The sequence below is a fragment of the Ricinus communis genome, chromosome 6, assembly GCF_019578655.1.
Source record: "Ricinus communis isolate WT05 ecotype wild-type chromosome 6, ASM1957865v1, whole genome shotgun sequence".
Classification (NCBI taxonomy): domain Eukaryota; kingdom Viridiplantae; phylum Streptophyta; class Magnoliopsida; order Malpighiales; family Euphorbiaceae; genus Ricinus; species Ricinus communis.
Window position 1 is genome coordinate 14,967,812 of NC_063261.1, and position 27,635 is coordinate 14,995,446.

The 27,635-nt window shown below is 25.9% G+C and overlaps 1 protein-coding gene across 1 annotated transcript; it reads right to left on the reverse strand.

Annotated features, from left to right (window-relative positions):
* Positions 1-14,319: 14,319 nt before the first annotated feature.
* Positions 14,320-16,078, reverse strand: LOC125370353 (elongation of fatty acids protein sre1-like). Its single transcript, XM_048375411.1, has one exon. It carries the CDS (start codon positions 15,704-15,706, stop codon positions 14,858-14,860), a length of 849 nt encoding a protein of 282 aa, XP_048231368.1. The 5' UTR covers positions 15,707-16,078; the 3' UTR covers positions 14,320-14,857.
* Between the last annotated feature and the right edge of the window lie 11,557 nt (positions 16,079-27,635).

Here is a 27,635-nt window from a genome sequence, read left to right on the forward strand (position 1 = left end):
TAATTAAGGCTTAATTGCAAATAAATTCTCGATCTTTGGCGTTTTTCTCAATTTAATCACGTGTTTTTAATTGTAACAATGTCATGCGCAACATTATAAATTGTGTCAAATCAATAAATAAATGAAATTTTTGGTGAAGTTTATTCCACGTGGCTGCCGGCGCTCTGGTAACTTAAACACGTAGAAACAGTGCGTTTTAAAATAAAAGCAGAAATGTTGCATTTTGCCCTACAGAAACGGTGCGTTTTTATAGTCTTAATAAGGAGCAAAAAAAAGAACGAAACAATGGTGTATATGGTGTAAGAAATTCCTAAATCTCCAAAATTGAAATAACCGTTATTTCTTATCATTTGTGATTACTGAACCCATTTGAAGAATAGAGTGAAAGTGAAGCCGCTTTGAAGAATCAAACACGTTGTGATCCCTTCAACAAGCAAAGACAGCAGTAGCCATCAAACATTATGGTCCCTTGAAGTACCAACCACTGGAAAAGGACAAGTAAATTATTACATTGTTAATTGCTTTTCTAAGAAACTTTTACATTAACGAGATGAGTACGATATGTGTGGGGTAGGGCATCAATCAATTTTTTATTACTGCACTTTTGGGTTTCTCAAAATGTATTTGAGTTTACTGTGATTTTCGTATTTATTTATTTGAGTTTGTCATGGTCTATAGGGTCTTATTCATGTAAGTATTGTGTTTGTCTTGTTGAAATATTAACTCATGCACTCTTTCAATAGAATGTTTGACAGCTTTTCTATATATATAAACTATGGTGGGGGTTTTGCATCTGTTTGTGGCAATGTGGTTTATGTAGGTGGAGATATTTTTTCTAAACATGGATTAGACCCAGATAGGATAGGATATTTGGACATACTTGATGAAGCAGAAAAACTAGGGTATTATGGGGCAAAGATTTCTTATAAGATTCCAGGAATGAGTTTGAATGATGGGTTAAAGGAAATAGTAGATGATAGAGGGTTAATGGATATGATTAAATATATAGATGAAGGCAATGGAGTATTACAAGTCTATATTGAAGGAGAGAAAGGTGTACATGGAAAAGATTGTGGTGTTAGCTGTATTAGTGAAAATCCAGAAGGTGTACATGAAATTGAGGAACATAGTAAGCAATTGCAGCAGGAAGTAGAATCGGAAGAGGATCCTGACTACTTATGAGTTGATGAGACTGATAATTTAGATGAAACTGAGGATGAGAGTGACAATTTAGATGATTTAGATGAAACTGTGTTTGATGTCAGTGTTCAACATAGTGAGCAATTGCAACAGCATGTAGAATCAAAAAAGGATCCTGAGTACTTACCAGTTGATGAGAATGACACAAATGATGGACTAAATGATAATGAACTGTCAGATGATGATGAGTATGTGGAAGCAAGGAAAAGGACAACAAAGTATAAGAATTATGTGCCTGTTGATGAGCTTACTGACAGATTACATGGCAACACTGGTTTGTAGTTCAAAAGAGCATCTACTGATGGCACTACTGGGGCAGAAAATGCTGGACATGAAGCATCTAGCTTTGTAAGTGAATACGAAGACTCTGATAGGGATGTGAATTCAGACAGTATTGATGAGGATGGCATTGAAGAGGCTTCAAGAAAGAGGAAAAGGAGGGTTGTATATGATCCCAGATGTGATCATAAGTATTTACAGCTGGTTCTTAGAATGCGATTTGAAGATGCACATCAGTGCAAAACTGCAGTTTGTAAGACAATTATTAATGGTCACAATGTGCAAGTGATGAGAAGCAGCAAGTACCAACTTCAAATGAGATGTGACAAGGAATGCCCATGGAGACTGTATGGAAGCATGATTAAAAGAGAGCATACCTTTGCTATTAAGACATATGTTGGTGAGCATAGGTTCCCTAGGGAGATGAAAAATAGGCAAGCTACTTTTTAATGGATAGCTAAGGAATATATACATAGATTCAGAAGAAATTGCAATTGGAGTGTGAAGGACTTGGAGGATGACTTACTTGATAAGTTCTGTGTTCAAGTGTCAAGAACAAAGTGCTATAGGGCAAAATGGAAAGCATTTAATATGCTAAGAGGGTCTGTACATGAACATTATGCTAAGTTAAGAGGCTACAAAGTTGAATTGCTTAGGGTGGATAAGGAAGGCAGATTTGATTTCCTCCCTGATGAAGACTGTACTTTTAAAGGGTTCTTCATAGGCTTTAGTTCCTTGAGGAAAGATTTTTTGAAAGGTTGTAGGCTCATTATTGGATTTTATGGGTGTTTTTTGAAAACTTTTTTAGGAGGGGCACTATTATGTGCAGTAGGTAAAGATGGGAACAATCAAATGTTCCCCATCTTTTGGGCTATAGTTGAATGTGAAAATGAGTACTTTTGGACTTGGTTTTTAACCATTATTTTAGAGGAGCTGCAAATTATAGATGGTTTAGGGTGGACCTTTATATCAGACCAACAAAAGGTAATTTTTCTTAACTATTTTAATTATTGTTTACTTTATATTTGTATTTGCTTAATAATTATATTTGCTTTATTGCACAGAGTCTTACTAATACTATAAAGAACCTAGCACCTTTTGCTGAACATATGAATTGTGTTAGGCATGTTTATTATAATTGGAAGGAGTTTAAGGGGCAAGTTTTAAAAAATATGTTTTGGAGTGCAGCTAGAAGTACTTATGAAGCTGCTTATAAGGAAGCCATTGATCAAATTAAAGTAGAGAATGAAGCTACCTATAACAATTTTTTACAGAGGGATCCATCCAAATTTTGTAAGTCATTTATTTCTGAGCTTCCTAAGTGTGATATGATTAATAATAATGTTAGTGAAACCTTCAATGGTTACATTGTGAAATTTAGGAGTATGACCATTATAGACATACTAGAAGAGATTAGATGTGCATTAATGGAGAGAATGCATATTAAGTTGATGCATGCTAGTGGTTTAACTGACTCCATCACACCTAGAAATTAGAACTAAGCTTGAAGAAATCAAGTACGATAGCAGATTATGTACTTGCAAACCTGCTGTTGGTGGCAAGTTCCAAATGAACATAGGAGAGGATCAGTTCTAGCATTCATTGGATGAATTAGGATAGTGCAACTTGGTTGGACAAGTACTTTAGTGTAGAAACTTATATTGAAACCTACAAAAATGCTCTTGAGCCACTGAATGGCAGAAAAATGTGGCCACAAGTTGATGGGCTTCCAATCAAGGCACCTAAATTTAAGAAAATACCTGACAGACCTAAGAAGAACCGGAAGAGAGATATCACTGAAGATCTAAAGAATCCTAATAAGCTGTCTAGACAAGGAATTCAAATGACTTGTGTAGTTTGTGGAGGAGTTGGCCACAACAAGATGAATTGTAAGATGAAAAATGATCCATCTTTCAAGAGGCCTCCTAAACTGCCAGTCAAGCGTGGCAGGCCACGAAAAGCAATTTCTGCACTTGGATCAACTGCAACTTCCCTAACAACTTAGTCTGATATCCTTAGTTCAAGTGGACCAAGTCAATTTGCTGGCACACCTTCAAGTGGACCTTAATCTGGAGCAACTTAATTTGCTGGCATACCTTCAAGTGGACATCAAAGGAGGAAAAAAGAAACTGCATTAGTAAGTTTTTTGAACACTTGTATTTGGTTTACATTTGAATACTTGTATTTAGTTTACATTTGAACAATGGGAAGCAATTTGTATTCATTATGGTTGTACAAACAGGTTAACCAAGGTTATGGAGTTAGAATCTTTGAAGATTCTGGCAACATGTGTTTGAGGGTAATTTCAATACAATATTTTATTTCTTATTATTTTATGCCTAGTCTAATGGAACAATTGTGTTTGGTTTCTAGATGCCTGAATCAAGGAGTGAAATTCATTTCTGGTACAAAGGCAGCAGCAAAGGCAATAGCAAGTAAGGGCAAATCAATTCCCTCTTATGCCAGACCAATAATTGCAAGTTCAACAAACAATAGAGCTAGCAGAGATCGTGGCAAAGGAGTTAAAAATGGTGGGATAGGTGCTGCACCTGTTGGAATCCAAGAGAGTCAAGCAAATTGAGTAGTACAATGCAATTGTGATTAAATGTAGAGCATGCCATTTCTTTTTTTAGGCAAATATTGTGTTTGTTATCTTGTTTGCAGACTTGTGTCTTTCTTTGTAGCAGCCTTTGCACTAATTTTTTGTAGGCAAATACTGCCTTTGTACCCACACATATTAATAGAATGTTTTGAAGGCAGATAATGCCTTTATTTTCATTAATTCATACTCTTCTTAAATACTTGTATTCTCCATTTATGATTTATACTAGTACCATATATGCAAAAGGCATCCAACTTCAAGTTATATGGCCTGTGTCAAAATGCTCAATAATCATAAATTAACATTGTCATTTATTTAATATTTCTGTTCAAATTACAAAACAAACATTTATCCAACAGTTAAACTAAACTCATAGGCATTATAATACAAATACCAATGAGTAGTACAATACAAAACTTTCTTAAACCACATCAGGACACTCTCTTTTGTAGCATTTTCTTCTCAGAATTAAGTTTTTTGCAATCATCAAGTTTTCTGCAATCATCAAGTTCTCTGCAGTCATCAAGCTTTCTGCAGTCATTAAGTTTTCTGCAATAATTGACTCCATTACCATCTTCACTTTTATTACCTCTTCCAATGCGTCCTTTCAGCCTTCAAATGATTCATCACCTCTTCCATGCGCGACCTTAAAACTAGTAGATAAATGTCAATTTGGGGGCATATGAACCACGAGAATAAGAAAAACTAGGGTTACAGATTGTAAATGAATTTGGAAATTAGGGATTTGGGGCATATGAAGCATGATGCATTTGGGGCATATTAAGACTATAAAAACGCACCGTTTCTATAGGGCAAAAACGCAGCATTTTTGCTTTTGCTTTAAAACGCACCGTTTCTACGTGTTTAAGTTACCAGAGCACCGACAGCCACGTGGAATAAACTTCATCGGAAATTTTATTTATGTATCGATTTGACAAAATTTATAATGTCGCGCATGACATTGTTACAATTAAAAACACGTGATTAAATTGAGAAAAACGCCAAAGGTCGAAAAGTTTTTTGTAATTAAGCTTTTAATTAATATTTTGAACTTGAGCTTTGAATATATAAATGCATTAAAATTTTTGAGGTTGTATTTTTTACCCGTAAAACGGTATGCTTTAAATTACTCTAAATCAGTAGATGAAATAAAAAAGCATCACTTTCTCCCTAAATACTCTTTTTCTCCTAGGATTTCTTCTTCTTTCTTCTCAACTCATTTCTCTGTTTTACCATTACTTAATAGTACAAGCAAAGTCTTTCTCACGATAATTTTTCTTTTTCAATGTGTGTATTTATGTGATGATACTGAGAAATATTTAATGCCCATGTTTTGGCACAAGGAGCTAACGGTTCAACTGCCATTTTCTTAAAACAAAAATATTTTCCGAAGCTCAAAAGTTCATATACGTATGAAGTGTCCTATACAAAATACAGTATTACCCCCTTTCAATCTAATAGTTAAGCCACAATAGAACTGGCATTATAATGAGGGAAGCTAATAAAATTTGGGTAAATATATTAGCTAATTGTCAAACACTAGATAAATGATAGACTGCTAATGTCCCTTGATGGAATTGTTTGCAGACGTTTAAGTGGGAGATCAACTTCAAGATGCTTTGTTCTAGTATGAATGATCAGATTCGCAGCCAAATGAGTGTCTGAAAGATTAGTACAAAATACATTTACATAGGTAATGTCAACTGTAGACCAAAATCATGAAGCAAATATGTAAATCAGTAGGCATTTTTTGCCCTAGCAAAACACATAAACCTATCATTAAATGTCGTGTTTTTTTTTCTAGTAACCGGCCAAATCTACGTCAACATGGGTTAGGTTTTCTTTAGTAAGGACATGGTATAATTTACATCTATAAAAGTAACAGCTTTTAGATTTTGAACTCTAATTTTAACCATTAAAAATATATTATCTAGTAGTTACGAAATAGATAACAACAATCAGAGATGATAACTTGTAACCTACAGAAGTTATCACCTCGTCTTCTTTCTCTATACTTGTTAACTCAGTTAGAGATGACTTTTAGTTTATTCAATATAGCAGGTCATGCCTACTGATATAAAATACACAAGATGCCATACTAGAAGGACTCTATAAGTTATAATGCTGTGAATAGATGCCAAACAAGGTAAAAATACAGTAGGATGTTATACCTTTTAGATAACATAATAAAAGGTGACTACTAGCTAATAAGACTGCAACAGACTATGCATATACTGTCAAAGTGAACTGACTGCACGTACAAAGTTAAACCTAGTAAACCCTCAAGCATTATTAAAAGAAACCTCAATAATATGCTTTTAGCAGGATCAATTGTTAACTGCAAAATCATAGCATCTAATATCACGCTAGTTATGTTCATAACCATGAAAATTATATAATCTTGACCTTGGCTCAAGTTTGTTAGGCATAAGACTTGTCAATTATGAGAATTTATTTTTTTTAAGAAAAAATAAACAGCTGAATAATGGTGTTATTATTTACAAAAACAGATATAATAAAGTTAATAGGTCATCGATCTATTTTACTCATTTCCAACAACTTTGGGCTTTCGGACATCATACCTAAGCGGGTTAAAGTGTAATCCTAGTTATACATGTGCAGATAAGTATGCCCTAAAATGCAACTACTTAGCTTACGTTTCAAAAGTTATAAATACTGTATAACATTTGACGTTCAAGATATAATCTCATACGTTATATAAATGAATGTATACCATTTATCTAGCTAAAAGATATTATATTTATATATAAAATCCTATTTAAAGAAATACCATTCTTTATTCTTGATTTTTATAAAAAATAATAAGATTTTAAGTCGCCTTTAAAATAAATAATTTTAAAAGAATAATTAAAGAAATTATGAGTATATAAATAATTGATTAAAACAAATACAATGTTATAAGGTTATGTTAGTAATTTTAACCTTAACCTTAGTAATAAAATATCAAGCTGGTGTGTATAAGTTAAGATTCGCAAATGCATGAACTGTTCCTATAGTAAAGGTAAGTTCACCACGAGGTCGATCTTTTAAGGAACTAGGAGGCCACTTATTATAATAACTAGTTATTAATATAAAACAATAAAAGTAAATCTAAACACTCTAAACCAGTATTTTGAGAGAATAATATTTATAAAATAAAGTAACTAAATAATAAATAAATATGCAATGCAAATGCTTATGATTTAAAACTATATGCTAAAGATAGTATTTAGCTAGCCAATTACTTAGTAATCTCCCTGTTTTACTTTAATCCTAGATCTAATGAATGAGATGGTAATGTGCATTTTCCATTAGTTACTTAAACTAATGATCCAACTAAAGTTTCTTATACCTACATAGATTGAAGCAAAGTTGGTGTCTCTAATACATTCAACCTAAATATGTTCATAACAATTACTATTACTAAATTAACATAATGATTAACTAATAATAATAATTGAAACTAATAAAGATATGAAGGTAAAGAAATCAGTCATTAAATAAATAAATAACAATATTCATACAACAATAAAAAGACTAAATTAAACATTTATAAAAACTAACCTAACATATTTAACCAAATGATCATATTTTAAATAGAAAGACATAAAACAATAAAGTAAAAACCACCTAAGTAGGAAGATATTGGTCATTACTCTCAACTTCTTGAAAAGCTCCTTAAATCTTAAAAAAAAAAAAAGGTAATGAAAATTATACTAAAATGTTTATGAAAGAACTATAGAGAAAATAATGGTAGACAGATGTAAAGAGTAGATAGAAGAGAATTCTTCTCTTCTAAGTAGGTCTCCATAGAGATAAACATACCAATATAAGTCTATCTGATAGATAAGAATATATGTATCTTTATCTCTATCAAATATTATCTCATAAATAACTTTTAATATAAATCATAATAATTATACATAATGACTAAAATGTCACTTAGGCCTTGTAATTTTTAGTCAGGCATTGTAAATAGCAGTCTATGAATCTTAATTTTAAGCCTTGACACGAATATATCCAATTAAACCTCTTTTTTAGTATTTAGCCCCATATTTTCCTCTTTTAGTTAATATTACTTGAAGATAGACAATTAAGTTTAAATGAGGTAAAAACACATATTTTCACTATATTATATATAAAAATCATATTATAAAACTCTAAAATACTCTAAATAAATATATAATTTGGACCTATCATAAGCATAATTTTTTAAATATTAGCAGTTAAATTAATCAAATTATCATTACTAAACCTATTTCTATCTCAAATATTATTTTAATCTAATTACTTCTTTAATTTAATCAAATAAACATCATTACAGTTTTAGTTACCTAAATTATTATTACAATCTAATTCTAACCATACTTAACATAAATATTTTAATAACACTAAAATTATAATTCAGTTTTTATTAAAATATTATTAAAACTCTATATCAATTACTTAAACTAACTATACAAAACAAATTACTCAATTAAAAATAATGTTATTATTATTATTATTATTATTAACTAAATTGAAAATATTTATAGTATTCTAGGATTTATTACTTTTTTTTATCTATATAAAGTCATTAAAGCTAGAGCTAGAAAACACTATAGATGAACAGTATTCACTCCAATTGATTTTACTTATGATGAAATATCCAATTCACCCCTATTTATTCCCCACCCAACCATCGAAAACGACGTCGTGTAACGCTAATAGATCACCACGTCGTTTCAAACTGTCTCGTCAACTTCCTCCTTGAACCACTTGGCAAACGAGCTTTTTTGAATTATACAAGAATTTTAATGTAGAAAAGTAGCATTTTAAATATGTTTTAAATATTATATTAGTTTATATATTAATTTTATAATTACAGTAATTTTAATCCTAAAAGATAATAATCAATAGTATTTGTATAAACTATTTAATAATTTTTAGAATAATCTATTTTATTGTTTAATAAAATTTTGAAATACTAAAATTTATTAAAATATTTTAAATTATTATTATATTTAAAAATATAATAAAAATTTATAAAATATTAAAATTTTATTAAATTTATTTTATAAACTAGTTTGACATTGCTATTTATGATCAAAATAATAATAATAACAACAACAAAAAACACAAATAAATAACTAGTTTAAAATTAAATATAATCTTTTTATTTCTCAAAATCAAAAGTCTATTATATAAGCAGAAATTACAAATAATAACTATTATTTTTTAAAATTTTGACGAAATCATTTTGTGGCAAAGTATCAGTAAATATTGCAAAAATACTAATGATATATTTAATTAAAACTCATAAAAGAATTCATTTCATTTGAAAAAAAACATGAAAAAAAAATTAAAATAGAAATAATAAAATTAAAAGAGATATTTTATTATTATAAAATATATTGACGTATTAATATAAAATTTATTTAAAAAATTTATTTATTTTATTAAATTATATAAAATATTAAACTAATTTTTTATTTAATTTAAAACATATAAATTTTAAATACGTAAATAAATTTTATTAATATTATGGAAACAGATATTCAAGCGGAGTAGCCAACTTCCTATAGGCAACATGTCACGATTGTCATTGGTGAACGAAATTCTTTTGAACATTGGCAATACCCATTCGGATCAGTAAAACTTTTATATTAACCAATGAGTTTTTATATTTTATGTATTAATTAATTTTATACATAAAATATTCATGACAAGTTAGACTGCTTCGTTATTTATTTTATTAGCCACCATTATTTCTAGTATTAAATGTAAGAAAAAAAATCATTAGTTTTAGTATTTTTTTTAATTTAATATAGTCTTTTAATAATAATAATTACAAACACAAATTTTTTAATTCTAGCAAATTAAATTTTGGTAATTTAAATTAAAAAAATTAAAAAAAAATTGTCTATAGTTATCAAAATTAAAAAATTTATGTTAACTCGTAACTCTTATTTCTAAGATGAGTTTTCAAATTAGTTTCTTGAATTTGTACGACAAACTTAAAGTTAATGTCCTGAAAAGCTTTCAATTTATATTTTTGAATTCAGGTTAAAAAAGATATAATACAATTCCATATTTAAAAAAAATAAATTAATGATTCCATTAACTTTAAAAAAAAGTTATACATTGTGATTATGCCATATGTGGCTCTATTTTACGTTGTAGATTATTTTATTTTTATTTAAGATTAATTATGCATGAAAGGTAACATTTTATCAATTTCAAGAATTATATGTTGCCATTCTATCCCATAACATAGCATTTATCTCAAAATTTAATTTGTTTCATTTCGGTCTTTAAACTTTAATTTTATTTTAATTTAATTATTTTACAAATAAAAAAATGGCACGTGGCAAAAACAACTATAAAAAAGAATAATTAAAAGAAATATATGACATATTAATTTTTTATTGATAAATGACTAAATTGTAATTAAAATTAAAGTTGAATGATTGAAACGAAACAAATTAAAATTTTATGATAAAAATAAAACTAAGTATAAAATTAATATATATTTATATTATTAACCTCAATGATGCATAAGTTGTTTCTTTTTGTAAGACTTCAAGAACCACATTAGGGTCTTCATCCAAATAAGTCAATCTTGGGCTATGAATTTAGTGGAAATTTTGCATCTTATACTAAGATTTTTTAGAAAATATTATCTCATGAAATAAGCAACACTATTTTTATATTTAATATGTACAATATCCTTTTTGTTTTCATTATTTCAACACAGGAACACTCAATTAGAAATTTTACGCCTAACTCAACTATATTAGACTGTTTAGGTAAATATTTTTTTATTATCTTGTATTATGATTTCATTATACAACTCTCTATTACATATATAGATCATGTTATTCTATGTAACGATTTGAGCCTAACAAATTCTAAATCTAATTCACTGAATACGATGAGGTATTCCACATGTCGATGAAATGTATTGATAATAAGATTTTAGTTGGTAAATTTTATTAGTTGCTAAATAAAACGTCAACAATTATCATAAATTACCGACAGTAAAAATTTATTGATAATTTTTTTTTATTATCAGATGATGTTTTGTAATGATCTGAAACCAGATCACATGAGATATTGTTCGCTTTGGCTTTCACTAGTCTTACGATTTTATTACCTTGCGAATTCGAGTACTTTCTAAAAAGTCATCTATCCTGAAATTTTTCCAAACCAAGCACGTTTAACTTGGGAGTTCTAACAATTCCACTGCTAAACAACTAAAAAACGCTTTATATGGTTAGTTCTAACTTTTTATTTATACGTTATCAATCATTATCTGCTCCGTTTTAATGTGCAATTCGATTCATTCATATACCTTCATACCTTAGAGTTCTGTCATCCTAAAAGTTTGCCAGAAGCAGCTCTTGTCCAGACATCCTATTCTTGCCTCGACGTCCATTTTCCGCCCACATCATACCTATGTTAGTCTGTCACAAATTTCAAAAAATAATACCAAACAATTAGTCACAAAATATCAGCAGTTCACCATTGAAATATTTTGCTGCTAAATAAAATATATGTCATCAATTAGCTATGAATTACCAGCAATTTACCTATAATAATTATCGACAAAGTTTTTCATTGCCAAGGTCACTAACATTTCAATGCAAAATACCAATAGTTTACCTATAATTTACCAACAAATATTCCCCGCTAAATAAAGCCAGCAATTAGCGACAATCTATACAAAAAGTTTCATTACTTAATTGTAATATATAATGCTTTTATTTTATAATTTACAAAAAAGTTTTTATGTTATATTTTATTGGTAAACTATCATTAATAATTTCAAAAATAACCCTCTCTTATCTCATCCTTTCTCTATTCTTGTCATACTTAGTCTACTTATTGATTTTCTTTTTCTTTGTTACTTAATAGTTTGACACTTATATCTATAATTTTTGATTTGTTTCTTTTCATTTTTCTTCTTTATTTTTATCATACTCCTTTCTATTTTTCTTATTTATTTTACTTTTTCCCCTTGTTTTGCATTCTCATTATTTATATAAGGTATTACATTCATTTAACTAATTACTTTTAATATTTTTAGTTCTTATAATGTTAAAAATAACTTTGATTCTTTATCTTGGTTGTATTTGATATGTTTATATTGGTTCTCATTCTATAATTTTATTTTTATTTACTAAAAGTTATTTCTTTCATCTTTTATTTTTAATTTTTAATTTTATAGTACATTACGAATTACCTACAATTACCAGTCGAATTTATTAATATTTAAAAATATTTATCCCCAGTGAACTACGACGAATAATTTTATCATAAAATTTAGCTATAAAAGATTATTGGTATAAAATACCAATGACTTAACCAGCAACTTTATTTAATTTATTGATAAATCACGGATAAAATTTTCATTGCTAAATTATTATATTTTAATAATGGTCAATAAATTATCGATAAAAATTAACAATTACTAATGAATTTCCTATCAAAATTTATTGAGAAATTATTGACAAAATATTTATCACGAGATTGTTATTTTTTAATTAATGGACAATGAATTGATGATGAAAATTTGATATCAACAATTTTTTTTGTAAGTAATTTACTGACAAATTGCAATCTCGTCGGCAAATCTTATTAGTAAACAGATTTGATTTAGAAATTGAAATATTTTTGATGCTTTCAATAATACCTTGATTAAGGATAATTTTGTTATTAAAGCATATTTTAGGAAAAATTAAATATTTTATTTTTATTTTAACATAGTAGTAAATTTTAACAAATGGATTAAACAAATTTTACCATATGCTTATATACCATAATAAACTTAGCATATAATCTTTGGAAAATAAAAGGTCTATCTATCGATCACTTATTCTATGGTCATGAAAAAATATGGGTATTAAAAATATTAAATATTGAAAAAGCATGTCGACCCATTGTTAATTAATAGAGAAAGAAATAATGAATATTAATTATAGAGAGACAATTATTGGATACCATAATCTCGTTGATTAGTCTGATCAATGCAATATTAATGAATAATAGTTCATAGCAGATAACTTGAATGATTAAAATTTTATTAATTGTTCTTGTTGCATGTTTAAATACCATTAAAAATATATGTTACTTTTAAATGTGTACTTTTATAATACTATTTTTAATAATATAAATTAATTAGATTATAACAATTAAGAATACTATAATTAATTTTTATTTAACTTTATTACATTTATTAATAATAAATCTAGTTTCAAATACAATAAATATGATATCATAATTATTTATATCAATTATAATTTCAGAATAATAGTTATATGTCATGAATTAAAAAAGGAATTATATGATATCAACTTTAATTAAATTATTATTAATAAAATTTGATAAGCATTATATTATTTACGTAGTAAAATAATTATAACAACTATAAGCTTATAAACAAACTAATAGAATCAAAAACTAATTGAAAATAAATCACTAGGCCATGCCTCACATTATCGGGTATTAATTCTTAAATCTTATCAAATGTATTTAATTAGCTTCCAATCATACACCCATCTACAAAATCTCTTTATAGTTATACACTTAAAACCAAATAAAATTTATGACTATGAGGAGATTATAACATAGTAGAAGTTTGAGTACTAAAATTTTTCTTTAAAATAATACTTAATCTTATTAGTGAAATGATAGAAACTAGATATAAGATATGTAAATATCTTGCCATATTATATAAATAAGATTGATGAGACAAAACAATTCTACAGTAAGAGAAAATATAGTATAATATAATTTTTTTGCAAATATATAAGGAATATTTGATTTTAAAAAATTTATAACTTGTTAAAATAAAGAGTTTATTTTTATTTATAACTGGCCCAAATTAAAACCGTAATTTTTTATCATTGTATAGAAATTAATTTTTGTAAAGAATATCACTATAAAAGAGATTTAAATAGAGGCTAAGCGAAAAGAGAAAGTGAATATATATAAGCAAACTCAATTTAGTGGATATTAACGGATAGAAAGAGAAAAATAATAAAAGGTAAGGTTGGTACCTGATTTTAATATCAATTATTATATGAAAAAAAAAAAAATATATATATATATATATATATATATATTTAAATGCCTAAAATGATTGGGTCCAAATTGATATGTATAACAGTATATATATGTTTAGATTAAGATATAAATTGGATTATTAATCCGAGCTGATTTAAGATAAAGAAAATCAAATGAATCATGTAACATTGTAGCAGTCAATAAAACATTTCTGGGTCTTTTTTCCTTTTCTTTCCACACAACAGAGAAGAACATTTGAAATTACACATCCATCACTCCACCAACCTAACATTTAATACCTAAAATATGAATCCTGACAGCACAAGCATACTACAAGCCAGAAAGGTAACAATGAACTCTGAAAATCTAGTGTACATAATAAGTGTCACCCATATCCCCTCACAATGTCTTCCACTTTTTCACCCTTGCATTGAATTACTCTAAGATAGAGAGATAAAAATGAAACCCAAATTCAAATAAAATTACAGATTTGTTGTGCACATTCACTTGAGCAAACGACTGTATTGAATCAACAAAATCCTGACAAGCTCATTTATGTCATTGTGAACGTGCACGCCAAACTAGTATCATAATATAAAAATGATGATTGCGACAAATGACAATGAAAAGAGAGGAAGAAGAAGAAGAAGAAGAACTGATATGGTCAATGAAAATCATGAATGACCATAAATTTAAAAATATTTTGGAAGATATAAAAATCAGAGTATCCTAATTTCCCTTGGCCTTCTTCTTAGAGTAATTCTTAGAGTGGAAGTCAAGGAACAGAACCAAAAGAGAGGCAATGAAAACAGCATCAAAATACCAACCCAAAATACCAGAGCAACCTGAGCCTGTAAAATGGTAGTAGAAAATCCAACCCATGATTGCAAAGCTTGAATAGAATTGCACTATCTGGCAGTCTGTGACCAGTTTTTTCCAGCTTGGACGTATCCCTAACGTACAAAGAAGATAGTAGAAGTACATTATGACATGAACAACAGCATTTGTGACAAGCACACCAGGAAACATTGACTGTGAAGTATGCAAAGATAGATAACACATGACCACCACAGTAGCATGGTGATAGACATGGAGAAAAGTAAGCCTCCTTACAGAGTTGCTTAGGATAATCAAAAGGGTGTCCATGTATTCATAGATTTTTGAAAGATAGAATATGTAAGCCCAAAAAAAGAGAGGCCCTGATGGTGGGGTTTTTTTAGGGAAACAAACAAGGTGGTCAACGTTTGGCAAGAGGAGGAGGATAGAGAGGGTGCAACCAACAGCCATGGTGAAAGAAAGAGAAAGAAGGATCATATTATGGATAGCAGTAAGGTTTCTAAGGAACCGAGGGCTACAACTGATGCCGAACGAGGGGCGGGTGAGAAGGAAAGTGACGGAAAGATAAGCAATAACTGTTAAGGTAAGGAAGACAGGAGATGAGCCTGGTGTTTGGCCTTGTTTCCATGCAAAGCTGTGAATTTTTGGGTGGTTAACTAGCCAATACTCGACGGTTGTGAAGCCTGGTTGCTTGCTTAGTCGGTTCACTAGAAACTTGCAAGCTTGGAAAATGTACTCCATGGTGGTGGTGGTGGTGGTGGCGGAGAGAAGAGAGGAGATTATGGGGAGATTTCGAGGAAAGGATGGAAGGGTGTGTAAGTGAGAAATGTAATGTGGTGAAGTTTTAATGAGCGGAAGAGTGTAGCTGGCTGGCTTACGATATATCCTCAGTGTATGTCCCTTTCTATTTATTTCTATTTACTGTACTAACCAAAACAATTGTTACATCACTGCTGCAAAGGAAAATTGATTATATTGATGAAACCAAAACTGCATAACTAATTTGAATGACTGTATAAGAACTAAGAAATTTTAAATTTTAATTTTTTTTTTTTATGAATTGGTAATTTAGAGAATTAGTTCAATTTGCAAGAAGAATATTCAAAAAAGTTCAATTCATAATATATCAGACTGATGTGGGCAGTATATTCTTAAGATTATCTGGAAAAATATTAATTCACTTCATATGCTAGCCAATCTGAAAATAAAGCACACTGATATTGTCATAGTGCACCAATACAATGCATTGAATTATTGATTTCAATTTCTGAATACTGAGGATTGATGACTGCATAGCCATATGATTAGACGATTTCACAGGTCCAAAGAAAAGAACCCAATAATTTTAAATTTCTGAATTCCATTTAAATGTCTGACTTACTAATTAATTATTGAAAAAAGAAAACAAATATATCCTAATTTTAAATTAATAAAAATTTGCTAAATACATTTTGTGAATGGTTAAATCTATGTCTTAAGTTACGTGTAATTAAAAATAATAATTTATAAATGATATATAAATAGGGTGTTACAATTTGCTTGTGCAATAGTATAATCTTATGGGAAAACAGATGAGGAAGTTGACTTTAGTTTGCATCATCATCAACAAATATCCTAAAAGAAGCATCAAATTTGTTTGATCCTATTAAGGTTTTATAATTTGCATCTTAACTTCAAAGCTTCTTAAATGCATGTTTGTTAATATATATAAAGTGATGATATATAATATTTAAATATTTATTACTTTTTCTGACAAAAAAAATATATATATATATTTATTATTTTTGGTTTCGGACGCAGCACCACTTGACATATTAAAATGTTTATAAATTAAATATTATTTTTATTTTTTTGAGCTGTAAAAATCATTTCTCATACTCTTTTATATCAGATTAATATAATTTTTTTACAGAGAAATAAAGAAATAGACAGAACCGATTCTTTGGACAGAAAAAAATTATATAAACACTTACGATATTTAATATAATAATATGCACATATATTAATTTAAATAAGATTTTAAATTCAAAATTCTATTTTTTATAATAAAAAAAATATTTTTCTAGGATAAATGAATTTGTTTGTTTAACTATAGGTAATTATTTTATATTTTCCTAAAATTGTACGGGTCAGTGTGATTTATTTGATATGGCATTTCCTTTTTGTCCTGCATACTTTATACCGAGTAGCTGTTCACTTTTTTTCAACCTGTACATCCTCTCACCCTATCAAACATACAATAAATGGATATTTATATCTCCTTCCAACCAAAAACAACACAAATAAAGACAATGAGGTGAATTTCTATTTACTCCAAAATACATAGGTAAAATGCATTAAAAGACCCCTGAACTTACTATCTTTATTTTACTGAGTTTCTATATATCGATTTTATTTTATCGAGCTCTTTATATTTTTATTTTTTCTTTTATAAAATACTTTTTTAACAGCAGATGATGTTGCGAAAACAAACTTAGTAATGGCATTTAAATAATGGTAAAAAAAAAGAAACAAAAAATTAAATTTTATTTTTTATTAATACTAATAATGATATTTAATTTATTACTATAGTATATAAAAAATAATAATATTATTTTATTTGTTTGATTATTTATAAATAGTTTGATTTGATTCCCACAGAAATGAAAACTTTTCCTAATCATAAGGGAATAGGCGATTTTCATCTGGAAAAATTTCATTTCAATTTCAAAGTAATTTTTAGTTAACTAAAAACCAAAAATAGGAGTCACTCATTCCTATTTTCATTCATATCTTATCTTCTTACCAACCAAACAAGCCATAAGTTCAATCTTTATTTCATCAGAGAACACAAAACGAAAAAGAACAAGTAAACAAAAAACAGAAAAAAAAAAAAGGCCAAGAAAAAAGGTTTAGGTCAGTACGGCATTCAAATTTTGGATGAAGTCAGTGAAAGTGATTTTTCAATATCTTTATACATTTATTAAATAAAATTTATAAAATTTTAGATTAATTTATATAAGTAAAAAATTTGATAAATTTATATAAAAATATTTAAATATATAATTTTATATAAAAATTAGATATTTTATATAAATTTGACCAAATTTTATAATTATTTTTAAATAAATATATAAAAGTATTAAAAAGTAATGTAACTCCGGAATTCTGAAATTCATCCAAGTTTTAATGTAAGTTTGCATTTTATATAGTTTTGTTTCTGGCTAGATTGAGAGTGTCTCAATTTTACATAGTTCTGATCATGGATTTTATTTATTTATTGGGTATTTATAAAAATTGAAGAAAAAGAGAAAGAAGAGGGAGAAGGATTGCTTCAGAACATATGAGGTTTTAATTGATAAACTTTTATTAAATATTTTTATAAATTAAAGAAGAGGAAGAATTTTCAGATTTGAAGAAGATGAAGAAAAGAGAGTAATAATATTTTATAAAAAAGAATTATTAAAAAATGTTTTCTCTTCTCCTCTATTAGCTCACATTTTTTAATAAAAAAATACACTTTTAAGGCAAGTATCATTACTCACGACATATCTAATTAAAAAGTATTTAATAAGAAAAAATAATTTTAATAAAATAAAATTGAAATGTGGAAATAACCTTCAGACTATTAATAATATATATCTTAGTGATTAAACTAGATATATACCCATGCGATAAATCATAATTAAAATCATATATATTTTATGAGATTAAATAAAATAAATTTTATATAAGTTATAAATTTGTCTAAATTTAAATTTTATATATATATCAAGAAAATAATGATTATAACTTAGGAGCTTAGTGAAAAAAAAAATGTTTCATTACTGCAACTCAAATTATCATTTCAAGATATTAAAATATACATAAAAAATGGCTATTAATATATACAAGATAACGACAGAAACATTTAATGAGTTTATTTTTCATTTGAAGGACTATGAAAAGCAAAGAAAAATGAAGAGATAAAAATAATATACTTTTGTAAGAGGCTAGTTAACTGTAATGCAAAGAAAAACCTCAAGAATTATATAAAAATGGCTTAATATATACAAAAAAATACTGGAAAATTTTAATAAATTTACATTTTATTTAAAGGTTGTGAAAAACAAAGAGTTTTAAAATAATTCAATAAGGAACAGAAAAATGTTAAATTATAGTAATTTATAAATTATAAATGATGTATGTAATCCATTTATATTTTCATAAAAACTAGTTCATAAAAAACTGTGAAAATTTATAAAAATATGTAAGAAAATTGAAGAGAAAAGACAGAAAATAAGTCCAAACTATATGCTTTATAGATTACACAATTTGTTGGAATTTTCAGAAACAGAAAGCAGTTATTATTTCATGGGTCAATTCTTATGGGGCATATGAAAAGTACAAGAAGAAGAGAATTCATATGGAAGATGAAAAGGGTTTACTGAAACTTGGATATGTGCAACTGAGGGTCTTTCTTTTTCTTCCATAACTATTCTCATTCAGCACTGATGTGGGGAACATGTGCGACTGAGGGCCCTTTCTCTTTGTTGTTTTCTTTTTCTTTTTTGGGGAAGAGATGGGGTAATCATTTTATGAAAATGGCAGGGGAGATAAAGAAGATCACTAAAAATCATTTTTTAAAAAAAATTAATATTTAAACAAATTAAATTTTTGAATTTGAATTTAACCTTTAAATAGTAAATGATTTATATTCTAATTAAGCAATATTTGTTTATCTAAAAAGGTTAACATATCAGCATTTTTTTAATGAAAAGAAATATTTTCTTAACCTAAGAGATAATATTTTTCTCTTTTAAGAAATAAACATATAAGACCTGTTTGGTTCAGTTGATCAATGCAATTGGTAGTCGGTGGCTGAGAGCTAGTAGCTGATGGTTGATAAATTAAATCGTTTGGTAGAATTTTATTAGCAATTGCTGTTAATATGTTAAATGGTCATTGAAGATATAATTTATCGTTAAATATATTTTGTTTTATTATATTATATTTAATGATACAAATTAATAAAAATAAATTATAATAATTAAATATTTTATAATTAATTTTCTTTAGTCAAATTGTACAAGTTTCTATAAAATTTCTTTAAAGTGCCATAGCTTTATACTTATTTTTTGTTATTTTTTGTTTTGAAATATTAAATTGTATCTATGAAAATATTTTTGATTATGTATTCATTATGTATCATATTTTCGTATATTGCTTGACATGTTCACTTATAATAATAAACAATAAAGTAAAAATAAAATAAAATATCTTAATACACTATAAAGAATTTCTATATTTAGCGATCTCCATGACTATTTTGTTGCTAAATTAAAATAATAATAAATTTCAGTTGTGTATGATGAAATAATTGTCCATCACCTAATTTAGCTACGGATTAGCTACACAAAATCTATAGCTAAATTTAATTATGTACAATAATTTGTCAATAAATTATTTTTTTATTATTTTAAAAATTCAACACCAATTTGTCGATAAAATTTATATGATCTACTTAAAAATATTTCTAATTTAACTTTATCGTATAATTTTACTTTAATGTCTAATTCCTTTATAGATTAATTCTCAGTATTTTAAAATTTTAATGTCCAATTAATTTTCGATTATAATCAATAATAATAATTTAATGAAGAAGAAAAAAAAAGAATGAGAAAAGGAAATAATCATATAGGAGTAGGAATCAAAATAATGGTAAATAAAAATAAAATAAATAAATAAAAAGAGAAATTAATATAAAATATAGATAAAACAATAAAGAGAAAAAAGATAATAAAAAAATGATAGAAAAAAATTACAAAAAAAAAAGAGAATAAAGAAATCTGCAGTAGAAATATTAGAAAAAAATAGAGGAGAAAAAAAATATAGAAAAATATTTAAGAAATGAAATAAATGAAGAGAAGGAAAGATATTGAGAAAAATATACAGAGAGAGTAAGAATGAAAAAAAAAAATGAAAGAAGAAAAAAGAAAAAAATAATAGTAATAAGCAAAAAGAAATGTAAAGAAATAAAAAAATATGATAAAAACTCTAATCATTAATACTAATACGATTCATATTAATTTATTTTAAATATTAATAATATTTAATCGAAATATAAAATATTTATATATCTATTTTATTCACCTGCTTATCACAGTATACTTATAATTAATATTGTCATGTATGGAACATTTTATACTAATTTGTATTCAATGATCCTCTGGCGATCAAAGTTAGTTTGGTAAGAGAATCTATGAGTACTGAAGTGAATGAGTTAACTTAGTTGAGAATTGTCTTATTTTTTTCTTTTTCTAATCTAAGACAAAGTAGTCATCTAACTTTTATGATTCTTACTCATGTTTACCCAGAAAGAGATTATCTCTTATCATGCAAATATAAACCAAAAAGAAATGCATATTCAAGAAATCAAGCCTCAGAAAACTTAATTAAACACTAATTCTAATCCTAAGAAATAACATATTAATAATTAATTAGATTTTTAATTAGATAATTATTAATTTTCTAACTAGATAATTAATTATTCTAAGAAACATATTAATTATATTTTAATAATATATTAACTAATAAGTTAGTTTTCTAATTAGATAAAAATTCTAATTACAAAATATAATATCTTTAAATATTATATTCACTAATAAAATAATATTTTTATTCATATAATAATTTCTAATTTTAAAAAATAATAATATCACTTATAACGTTAGTGTTTAATTTATATAACATTAAAATTAGATTAATAAATATTTTTAAGATAATTTTTATATTATTATATTAATAAATTTTAATATTTTAAAAAATTAAAAATATTTAAAAATAGTTAATTTGTTGTTATTTTAAAAATATTATAAATTAATATTAAATATTAAAAACTCATTAAATTGTATATATAAATTTAATTTTATAATTAAAATAATAATAACTATCGTGCAACGCATGAGTAAACAACTAGTTTAGTTTTAAAATTACAGTACACAAAAAAATCGTTACATACTGTGCTAATCTTCTGTCCGTCTACGAGTTACATACTGTTGTTATTAATTTTTTTTCATAAATATTTTATTAATTCCCAAAAATTAGAACTACGCTTTTTATAACAAGTATTAAATAGAAAACCTTTAGTGACGGCATGACCCTTTAGTGGCGAAAACAAAAGTTTTGGCGTTGTTAATTTAATTTCTAAGTTTTGTTAAATTAAAAGCAAAATGTTGAGCCAAAAATATACTATGGCTCAACTAAAAGAAAATGATCAACACTAGTTATAACTAAAGGAATTGAAAATAAAAAAGTTGATAAATTTAATTTAATGAGAAAATAATGATAGAATTTAAAATTGTTACAAATTTTTAAAAATATTATCGTCTTTTAGATAATTGAAAATAATACTTTAAATTTATAAGAATTTAAATTTGAAAAAAATTAATTCAGATATATAAAAAAGATAACTCCTATAAACTTTTTAGCCATGGTTTTTTTTATATATTCAAATGAAAGTTCTTAGTTGATTAATCTTTTCTAATAATAAAATGTTCTTATTTAAAAAGAATCATTCTAATTTTATATTTAGTATTTCTTAAGAAAATAAATTTAGTAATTAAAAGCTAAAGTCATACTAGTAAGTTTCATAATATGAAAATATATAAACCATTTTAATTTATTATGAAACTTTTATATAATCTCTAATATGAAAATATATGGAATTTTAAATATGAAAAGTAAAATTTTAAATTCCAACTATTAAGAATAATAAAATTTTAAATTCTTAGGAATTGTAAAACTTAAGAATTGCAAGTCTAAGACTTTAGATTCTCATGATTTTAAACTTCCATGAAAAAAGACTCTAAATGGAAAATTATTGTAAGCTAAGAAAATTGATATTTGCAAAAGAGAAAAATTAAAATGAAATTATGACTAAGATAGATAGATATTATATATTTAAATGAATTTACATTATTTATTTTATTTTAGAGAAATTATATCATTTATAATGTCACTTTTTTGTTTTATATTTATTTTTATGTTCTTAACGTTATGAGGTGGTAAAAGTGGAGGGGTCATTGTTATTGGCTGGAAGATATTAAAATTGGGCTTTGTATAGCCGCATTTCTTGTGGTTAATGGGAAATGAATTTCAACTATGTTACATGCTTTCATTTTTGCAAAAGTTAAAAGAAAGCTATAAACTTGATTTTTCAATTTATTATTTTTTTATATAAGTAAAATTTAAATTCTAACGCTATGTTAGATTTAAATTCATGAAAGAACTCATTTTATTTTTTAAAAATAAAATAAAATTCAAAGAGATATTTTAGTATTATAAAATATGTTGACTTACTAATGTGAAATTCATTTGAGAATTCTACATATTATATTTTAAAATTTAATTTAGCTATAACCAATTTCACACAAATTTAATTACGTAGAATACTAAATTAACTCTCACTCCATTCAAAGCATATAAGTTTTAAATTTAAAAAAAAAAAATTCTATAAATTTTATAAATTTCAACCAAATATTGTGTAATAGTTACTTCTAGAGTAATTTTACTTATGCTATCTAAAAGCACTAATTAATCCTTATTCTAATTTATTTAATTAAACTTTAAAAGAGAGCATTTTTTGAATCTTTAGACATTACATTTATTTTATTAAATTAATTTTCAATATTCAGTTTTTTGAGATTTTTTTAAAGAAAAGAAGGAGAATTACATTATAATTTTTTTTCTTTTACAATTATATCATTTTAACTCTGCTTTTATGTTGTATATATAAATTAGATGGAAAAAAATTTATAAATTTATAAATAAGTTTCATAAATTTTATAGAATTCAATTATAAAAAATTAATTATCTTTTTAAAGGAAATATAACACAATGTAACTGTTAAAACGCGGTCTTAATTTCTTTGTTGCTCTTAACTTCTTCTTTCCCAACATTTCTAACTTCAAACAGTTATCTGAATGGGACATTGAGTTAAATGAGTAATAAATAATAAGTCATGGATTATATGAATTTGAGTCAACATAATAGGTTTTCCTGGACTGGACCGCATAATATAATTAGCTTGGACTAAAAATTTAATTTTCGATGTAAAATAGGATGAGTCTCATTAATATCCCATAATATGATAAATATTTTCTTCAACTGTCCTAAATTATAGTCCACTGTTAATTGAATAACAATCATTAAAAACATTATCCATTTTTATTAACGTGAATATTACTATCACATAAAATTATTTTTGTTTTTTTTTACTTTGGATATATTTTTGAATTCCAATATAACAGGGTAATAATAGATGATTTGGCAAGTCCAATTAATTAATGTGAATAATTGGCATTTAACATATCTAAAGGGTTGTTTGGTTAAACTATTTATTAATATTAAGAGTTAGAAAATTTATTATTAGTTGTGTTAATAAAACATTCCATTATATGATATAGACATTGAAATAAAATTTTATTTTTAATAATATATAATGTAATATTATAATTTTAATAAGACATGTTAATCATATATACGACATAAAATATAGATTAAAACTTTTTATTTATATATAAGTAGAGATAATAACATGATATCATATATATTGTTTTAATTTTATAAAAAAATAAGAAAATTAATTTCAATTGTTGTTTAAAAAATTAAAGTAATATTTTATTGATATAAAGAATAACTTAATTTATTTTTTTGTATAAAATCAAATTTAAGTTACTATAAATTAAAATTAATAGAATAATCAATAGGATTAAAAAGAAAATAATTAATTAATCTTAAAAAGAAAAGCTATTGGCTCTAATTTGAAGCTCGTTGGAAACTGAAAACTATCCATTAACGTACTGTATCAACCAACCACTAAACAAGGATACTCTAATAAATGTTAGTAAAGGTTCATGGAATCAAATAAAAAAATAAAAAAGACTTTATTCTCAAAAACAAATCATAGAAAAAGAAGAACTAAATCGTTCGATCCATATCTATATTTTTGGAATTAATATATTACTTAAAATTAAAGAAATACATATAATTTGCTGTTAGGATGCGACCTGCCGGTCTCCAAACATAATAACATTACTGTGGACAGCTGCCGCCCATCCTGCCACTTCAATCTCATCTTCCATGCATACAAATGGCATCAAATTACTAAACAATTTTTTTTATTTAATTACTATAATAATTAATTTTATTTATAAATAACGTGATAAATTAATTTTATTTAAAGTTTTTTCTTGTTTTCTAGTTTAAGGTTGTATCTTTCTATTAATAAACAATCACTAACAACTATGTAGATGCCATATATGTATCAATAAACAATCAGCAACTTTTTTATTAATGAAATTTAATTGGGAACAAACATTCATTAACGCCTAAATACCTAACAGTGATAATGGATAGAATCTCAATTCGAAACCATTAAAGCTGTGCTTAATGATTCTCAAAATAGTATTAATGTTGGTTAAACAATAGTAAAAGGATTTCAATCACTTCATCCCTCCATTTTGATAGATCATAAAAAAATTCTTAAAAACGTTTTACAAGCGGGTGAACTCTGAACTCCCACCAAGATTAAGTAGGAGAAATTAAAGACATTAGGTGGAGTACTTGGCAAATTCCGACTGGTTCCTACTGCTTCTAGATAATTACTGGTTACAGCTTCATTTGAATGGAAGGACAGTGAAATGACGCATATATTAAGATTACATTTTAAGCAATATATACATATATGAAGATTGGTCCACTTTCCTTGAAAGAAAATGATTTTTTTTTTTTTTTGCCAAAGGGAAAATGATAATCAATGAAGAAAAAGAATGGTCCTCAGACAGCTTTTGTCTGCAACATGTAATAGTAGTATGGTCTTGGTGTCCGTCGAAGATGGAGATATGCAATCAACCAAAAGAAAAGAAGAAAAGATTGGTTAGCTTTAGACCATGCAATGCATGGAAGATCAATATATATTTATATATATATAACAGGTAAATGTCCATTAAATTTGAATGCGAATAAATACAGATTTATTTTATTTTATGTTTATTTTAATCAATAATATGAAAGTAGCCAAGAATTGGTGTTTAAACTTTTTGATTATGAATGCTTTTATCCCAAATCAAAGAATCAGTTTGTCTAATAATAATATGGATAAGGGGAAAAATGATAAATCTAGATAAGGTTGGAGTCTTATTCACGTTTTAATAGGATGCGAATTCGGGTCAGTAACATGCTCCTATGGCGGCCTACGATATTCTGGATATAGGGTCGCCCTAAAGTAATACTCTGTGAATCTCGGTGGCCGGTGAAGTAGAGAAATGGGGTCTTCTAAAGGTATCAGAATTGGTGCGATAAAGAGAGATGGGGCCATTTTGTTGTAATTATTATTTCTGTTAGGAAGAATATGGATGTTGGCATTCATGTTTCCTTAATTAAAAATTGTTGGTTACTTGTTAGTAACTGAGTATTGTCGTTTGAAAATGTCTTTTTTAGGAATATTCTTGTACAATGTAAGTATATGTCTTTATATATATATATTAAATTAATAAACAATTGATTTATATATTTAGTAGTTTTGAATAATTTTATATATTATTAATTATTTAATATTTAAATATAAATATTGATATATATGTATTATTTTTCTATTCATTATGGTACATATATCTGATATAAATAAAGGTGTCTTAACCGGTTTATCAATTCAATCAGTTTAATTGATTTGTCCAGATAAGCGGTGGGAATGGAAGAGATAAATCAATTTATTAAGAAGCCGTGTTAAGTTGGATCAAGGTGATGTTAGTTTTAGTAATTTATTAATTAAAAGTATTAATTTTATTTATATAGATCGGTCTCTCTTTTAGCGGTTTCTATTATAAACATTTTAATGATACTAGGAACATTCAGAAGAAATCACTCTTTTTGAGTCCAAAATAAATATAAAAAATAAAAAACAGATTCATATTATTACCTCTTGAGATAGACGCTTGGCGCACTTCAAACTACTCTCACTCTTAAGCTTAACGTAATTTGATTCTAATATGCAACAAAATAATTAAATAGTATTTTCATTAAAAATCTTAATTAAATAATTTTAACAAAATTATATATGATTATGCTTTACAAAATTAGAGTAAAATTTTATATTTTACAATATTTCATCTTAGTTTTTAATAGAGATAATAACTTAATAAATTTTTTAGTATTACACCCTGTTTAAATCTTGATTTAGTGATGACACTGTAACAATGGGTTATTAGTTATTCAATCACTGAATCATATAAATATGTATGATTTAGTATTTTTAAAATTATTTAATTAAATATACCAAACTTAATTTTTAAGATTATTTATATAATGTGTAAAAAACTAATTATTTTTTTATAAAATATAATAATCATCATAACTTATAATTTTAATTTTTATTAAATATTAAGATCAGACTATATAAAATTAGATAATTTTTAACTGAATTAAAAAAATATTTCTACAGAGCTGATACTTAGGATAGTTCAAGGAATAAATTGAATTATTTTTACGGATTAAATACTTAGATTTGAGTGAATTGGCCACTTTCGACAAATTGTTGGGCAATTAGCCAAAAGATCAAAATTTGGGTGAATTGCTTACTGATTCCAAGTTCAGGGATCAAATTGATCCTTTAGCATATATATGAAGTTAAAAAATTATCATATACGTACAT